Here is a 6,585-nt window from a genome sequence, read left to right as displayed (position 1 = left end):
ATCATTACCGAGATGGAAGTGTGAGTAAAGTAGGTTACGTGAACACCTGTTGTTGCACAGGTAGGTAGGGAAGGGGGATGCCTGTTTGTATAAAGCCGCGCCGCGACGTAACGTGGGCTGTTCATCAAATCAACGAAGACCTACTTGTCCAATGTGCACTTGAGTTTGCACGGTCCCAGAGACACAATGTACCACATCCCACCGGCGACTTAAAAACTGTTGGCTTTGTTCAGGAAGGAAACTCTAGATGTGCTGCCGTATACAGTACGATGTTGATGGCGGTAATATATGAAGAAAATCGGCCCTACCAGACAATATAAGTAATTATGAGTATGAGGAGGCGTTGAAAAAATTGCGGGTTGGGCACAAAAGGAAAGCCTGCTTGATGCTTGAGCATTTTGTTTCAGGCACTGCCTTTCATCTTTCTTCCAGAAATCGTCATTTATTTGAGGTTTTGATTGACTTAGAGGTGTCGTCATTTTTTTTTAATAAGCGCAACGGACCATTGTTTTGGGTTGGCAAACTAATAATAATAAAAAAAAAGTGCGTGGGTGGTGGGGTAAGAAGGGTGGGTGAGCCATAAAAAAAATGACAGATTCTTAACGAATCAAGTGCATACACGTGGAAGTCAACGGCCAAGTCCCTAACATGGCAAGGGATCCCTTATCTCCTCGAGATCCGAAAGGCCGCTTTAAGAAGAGGAAGAGGGCGCCGCTGGGTCGTCGGACTGCGGACCGTTTCCCTCCTCCTTTGTTCCCTCTCTTTCGCTCCCTCGCTGCTGTCTGAAAGTCTAAATCTCTGTCACTGTGGAAGAAAGGGTAAATGCTCCAAATGACGACGATCGGTAGGGCCAGGAGTCGTCCGCTCCTCTCTCTGCTCCTCATTTCCTTCATCCTCCTCTGCGCCTTTATCTCCTCTTCCACCTCCTCCAGGGAGGCTTCTGGAAAGATCGAGGATCTAGACGAAGAAGATGAGGATCTCTCCTTCCTGGAGGAGGAGGACGACGACGACCACGGCGCGGCGACGATCGCCGGCGGTGGCAAGGGCTATGAGCTCTCCGAGGAGGGCTACCCCGAGGCCATGGAAGGGGAGGAGGAGGAGGAGGAGGGTCTCGACGATCACGAATCCCACGCACCCCCAGTCGACGACAAGGACGTGGTGGTTCTGACTGACGGCAACTTCACCCGCTTCATCGGGGAGAACCGGTACGTGATGGTGGAGTTCTACGCGCCGTGGTGCGGGCACTGCCAGGCGCTGGCGCCCGAGTACGCGGCCGCCGCCACCCAGCTCAAGGGGGACGTCGTGCTCGCCAAGGTCGACGCCACCGTCGAGAACGATCTCGCCCAGAAGTACGAAGTCCAGGGCTTCCCCACCGTCTTCTTCTTCGTCGATGGCACTCACAAGCCGTATACTGGGGCTAGGAGTAGGTGAGACCCTCTCTCTCTCTCGATTCTGGGGCTTGAGCTTTCCTAGTCCCGTTGCGCCTTTTCCTTTCTGCGTTTTGGACATTTGGAACTACTACATTCGAGGTTGTTTCATAGGCCAGGGTATTGCTGTTATATGTTTCCTCCATAGAGGGCTAGAGGCCAAGAGTGGGTGATATTGCTAGATTTGTGAATCTTACAGCTTTCTTTTTCTCAACGTGCTTCTCCTGAAATGCATAACCTTCTTTCAGGGATTAGTCTTTACAGAGTAATCTACATGTACATTTCTTGCGATTTTGTGGCGATCTTGTTGTTATCTCAACAATTCAGCGCACACAACGTATAAATGCTAGTTATTTAGTTCGTGTGTAGCGTATCAACTATTTAAGATGCCTAGATCTGATTGTGAAGGCCGGCCTGCAAATTGGGATTGATGGTTTCGTGCATCATGGAGCACTGTTCAATATCCCAATTTCCTGCAAAACTGAGCATATCCAGACTATCCACCCCAAGTATAACGTGAAAGGGAGAATCTAGATATCGATAAATCGGTTGTGCTCATCCAGTTCTGTTTTGTCTTGTAGTGTGGTTTTTCCCACCTTTCTGCAGCAAATTGATCAACTTGGTCATAGTTGGTTTCATTATCTGTTTATAATCTATTATTTCTTTGGCACGCTGGAAGTCCTTTTTACATAAATCAGACATCACTGAGATGCATAGTTTACAAAAGTTGTGTGGAATGGTCTTCTGTGTTGGTACTTGATCTCCAACTTTCTCCTATGCCTGCAGGTAGATTGACTTCCTGCGTAGTGTTTTATAATTGCTAGTTAAACAATGTAAGCATTTTGAGCTTCAGATGCAGTACAGGGTTCAACTTGGTCATGTGTTATAGATGCCTTTGGACTATTAAATGTTAATATACACAGCCACACGCGCACAGATATGTTTGTTCTAAATGAAGCTTTTGATTTTGTATAGATTATTCCATTCTCTAGAAAATATGTTTATTTTGTATATTTTCCCTTACTCTGTTCTAACATATTCCATCCTTTTCAAGGTGACGACCCAGATATCTGACAGTTTAGAAAGGAGAAAAATTTAATAATGCTTAGGGATATCAGGTAGTTTAGACTCTTTAGCATGTTAGCTAGACAAGGAGTTATCTCCGCTTTTGGTGGTTGCTGTCATGATAAATTTCTCATAAACATCTTGCAATTTCTTGTCTTTTAGACAACAAAGCATCTAATTCATTTTGTGCTATCATGATATTCTCATAAACATCTGGCAATTTCTTGTCTTTTAGATGACAAAGCATCTAATTCATTTTATGCTATCATGATATTCTCATAAACATCTGGCATGTCTTCTACGTGACAAAGTTTCTTGCAGTTTTTTTGTGCCATACCATAACCTTCCAGTATTATCTCCATGGACCTCACGTCTCCAGTTCTAATGTTATTTTTAGGGTTGCTCTTGATTGTTTTCCATTTGTAATATCTTTATTTTTTTTTCCTTTTTTGAAGACCATGATCTAGAAACTTGCTAATCCTGTTGGCAGAGATGCTATTGTAACTTGGGTTAAGAAGAAAACTGGGCCTGCTGTTCAAAACATTACCACTATTGAAGATGCAAAAAATGTACTAAGTGCTGAAAGTGTATTGGTTCTGGCCTTACTCAATTCTTTAGTGGTATGTTGTCGCACGACTTTTAGCCCACTAAGATGTAGATTTCAACTGGATTATTTGTTTCCTGTTGGTATGAAATTCATATCTCACTTTATCATTTGCTGACTCACTCTGGATAATGTGTTACTGTTTAATTCATTTTGAAACTAGGGGCCTGAGAATGTGGAGCTTTCTGCAGCCTCCAGACTAGAAGATGGTGTATCTTTCTACCAGACTATCAGTGAGGACGTTGCTAAGCTCTTTCACATTGAACCAAAGGTTAAAGCCGCTAAACGTCCTTCACTGGTCTTGTTGAAGGAGGACGCTGAAAAAATAAGTCACTTTGGTTAGCCACTCTTTGCTTCCTCTCCTAGAATTTTTGCAGCTGTTATAATCTTCAAATCTTTTGGATGGCATCTTATTATCTGTGTTTCTTTTATTTTGCCAGATGGTGAGTTTAGTAAATCCGCCATAGTGGACTTTGTGTCTGCCAACAAGATTCCTTTGGTGACCACCTTTACTAGGGAAACTGCACCTTCACTTTTTGATAATCCAATAAAGAAACAGGTTTTTACTGCTTCAATAACTTTCCTGCATCTATTTATCCATCTTTCTGGTTTCTGTAGATAGATCTGGACATGTTTTTGAGTTAGATATGCTCTAATAATTTTAATAAACTTTTCCTTTTATTTCCAGATATTGATCTTTCTTCATTCAAAGGATTATAAAACCGTCATACCAATCTTCCAAGATGCTGCAAAGCTCTTCAAGGGAAAGGTAATTGTGAGGATTATACCATTTTGAATAATTTTCTTTAATTGCCTAGTATCATTCTGCACCACTGATGCTGTTCTGCTTGGCTTGCTTTTGACATTTGGGATCTCATGCATCTCTTCCATGTCCTCGTTATTGCTCATGTCTACTGCAGCTTCTCTTTGTTCATGTGGACATAGACAATGAAGATGTTGGGAAGCCGGTTTCAGAATATTTTGGCGTGACTGGAGATGGTCCAACAGTAAGTCAATGCTCATTCTGTCTTTTTGATATTTACAGGGAGAAACCGCCCCCAGGATCAGAGACCTAGATGCGCTGGCTCTGCCTGCCGTACTTACGATCACTGTCCCAGCAGCATAAAACTCTGTGGGCTTACCCCTTGCCCCCAGGGAGTTGCCGCGCTTCAGCTTGAGCAAGGGATGACACCCATGGGATTTGAACCTAGACCGCCTACCTAGCGGCCTAGGCCCCATCCCACGGTGCCAAACCCCCTTGGGGCCAATGCTCATTCCGTCTGTCATCTAATATTTGCTTGCTAGTTCTGGGTGCAAGCAGCTGTTATTTACATGTACTCTGATCTTGTAGGTTCTTGGATACTCAGCAACTGATGATGCCAATAAATACACGTTTGACGGTGAAGTGAATCTGGATGCTGTTAAGGTTCGATAAATTCCTCTACCTCTCAGTGGTACCTAGCAGGGACTTGGGATTTTTTACGTGATTTGGCCTGGCCCGTTATTCACACTTTTACTTGATGCAAGCTGTTTAACATTCTTTGTCTTGGATGCTTTGTATATCAAGACTTACAAATGTGGTATGCGTAGCTTGTTTAGTAGGAAATGGTTGTCATGTGTAAACAGGATTTTCAAGAGCTTAAAAAATCAATAACCCGCAAAAGACTTGATCGGAAGTATTCACCAATTCTATTCTTTCGTTTACAGGCATTTAGTCAGGATTTCGTAGAAGACAAACTTAAGCCATTCTACAAGTCAGATTCAGTTCCTGAGAAAGTAAGCTTCCAAATGTTTGCCTTCAGTTATTCTGTTCTTGTATTTCTTGTACTTTCTTCTCAATTTTAGATGTTTGCAGAATGATGGAGACGTGAAAATCGTTGTTGGTGACAGTTTTGATCAAATAGTGCTGGATGAGTCCAAGGATGTTCTTCTTGAGGTATAGAATAGCATACATACGCCGGAGGGGGAGGGGAGTTCTTGTTTATTACATTCACTAATGCCCTTGTTTCAACCTTTTGATACTTGATATAGATCTATGCACCATGGTGTGGCCATTGTCAGGCGCTTGAACCAACTTATAACAAACTAGGAAAACATCTGCGTGGTATTGATTCTCTTATTGTAGCCAAAATGGATGGAACCACAAATGAACACCCCAGAGCCAAGGTCCTCCATCTTTCCTGCATATAATTTACTTTTTCTAATATCACCAAAATATAATCAGTGTGAAAATGGATTCGAGGAAAAGAAAAGTGGAGCTCTGCAACTCAAATCGGTGTTCCTGTGTGTGCATGTGTTGAGCTGCTTCAGTTTTTGTTTCTGATTATGATTCTGTGGTAGAATCTGTAATGTAAAACTAAAAAACTCCTGTTTTGCAGTCTGATGGATTCCCCACGCTTCTTTTCTTCCCTGCAGGCAAGAAGAGTTCTGATCCGGTGAGTGAAATTCCATCATCTCTGACCTTTTTTATTGTTCTACCACCTTTGGTGATGGGGTGATTGAGAATTGAGGTTAATTAAAAGAACAAGTCTTTGAGGAAAAAGGAGAAAACTTTGTTACATGTCAGGAGATAGCTATGGTCTTATCTTCCAAACTCAACAACTTGCTCACGTATTTATTTCTTTAGTTGATTGAAATCACAGCTTGACACAAACATCTCTTGTTTCGATCAGATTGTTGTGGAGACAGATCGAACAGTGGTGGCATTCTACAAGTTCCTTAAGAAGCACGCATCAATTCCTTTCAAACTGCAAAAGCCAATAAAAAAGGTAGAATCTGATATACCTGTCGTTGCCACATCCACAAAGGAGGACAGTAGCAAGGATCTGAAGGATGAGTTATGATGTGTTTTAAGCTTTGTAAAGAGATCTTTCCTGGAATTTATGAATAAGAGGGGTAGGTTTTACTAGTGGAGATGAGAACTGAAAGGGTGACGATTTTACAGTTGCCTCCTTTGAAGTTTTGTGGCTGGTTTAACCTTCCACATCCTGAATGTGACATGAAATCCGGGAGGACTCTGAATAAATTTCCATGTTATACCTGTGAGTGTCTTCCCTAGGAAGATCGACAAGTACAAAAAAAAAAAAAGCTTTTCCAATTTATGCCTCTAAAATCCTAGTCCTGGTGCAGCTAATTCTGAGTGTGCATTTTGGTTTAATATTAAGCAAATGCTCTTCCTTTTTGCTAGATTTATATCAGATAGCGTGAGATTTTGTGCATCTTAATCATATTTAACTAATGATTTACACGTATTTCTGACCACACTACAAATTGTTGATCCATAATTTTCCACGGTTGACTGGCTTTACTTGAATAACTATAGTCCAATGGTTTTTGGGATGGTCAAGAATTTTGAACTTTGTTACGGAGAAGTTTAGTGCTTGTATTTCTACCTCTTTTGTTTGGTATCAGTTTTTTCCTTGTTTGAAGTGGCCCAGCTTGGTTAATCTTGATCACACAAATAATTCTTTTGATTAGAAACGGGCATTC

The 6,585-nt window shown here is 41.9% G+C and overlaps 1 protein-coding gene across 1 annotated transcript; it reads left to right on the top strand.

The window, feature by feature from the left end:
- Positions 1-678: 678 nt before the first annotated feature.
- On the top strand, positions 679-6,193 carry LOC149842392 (protein disulfide isomerase-like 1-4). Its single transcript, XM_089999125.1, has 12 exons — positions 679-1,427; positions 2,983-3,112; positions 3,260-3,434; positions 3,537-3,655; positions 3,785-3,865; positions 4,017-4,103; positions 4,448-4,522; positions 4,804-4,872; positions 4,952-5,032; positions 5,128-5,262; positions 5,475-5,531; positions 5,769-6,193. The coding sequence occupies exons 1-12, from the start codon at positions 823-825 to the stop codon at positions 5,937-5,939; spliced, it is 1,785 nt and encodes a 594-aa protein (XP_089855251.1). The 5' UTR covers positions 679-822; the 3' UTR covers positions 5,940-6,193.
- The last annotated feature ends 392 nt before the right edge of the window (positions 6,194-6,585 follow it).

The sequence above is a fragment of the Nuphar pumila genome, chromosome 3 (assembly GCF_984573655.1).
Source record: "Nuphar pumila chromosome 3, dmNupPumi1.hap1.1, whole genome shotgun sequence".
Lineage (NCBI taxonomy): Eukaryota > Viridiplantae > Streptophyta > Magnoliopsida > Nymphaeales > Nymphaeaceae > Nuphar > Nuphar pumila.
This window is presented reverse-complemented; position numbering and strand designations above follow the sequence as displayed.

Coding starts and splice junctions, on each gene's coding strand:
- LOC149842392 (XM_089999125.1), top strand. CDS start 823: ATGCTCCAAATGACGACGATCGGTAGGGCCAGGAGTCGTCCGCTCCTC. Junction 3,866..4,016: donor CAAAGCTCTTCAAGGGAAAG/GTAATTGTGAGG, acceptor TGTCTACTGCAG/CTTCTCTTTGTTCATGTGGA. Junction 5,033..5,127: donor CCAAGGATGTTCTTCTTGAG/GTATAGAATAGC, acceptor TACTTGATATAG/ATCTATGCACCATGGTGTGG.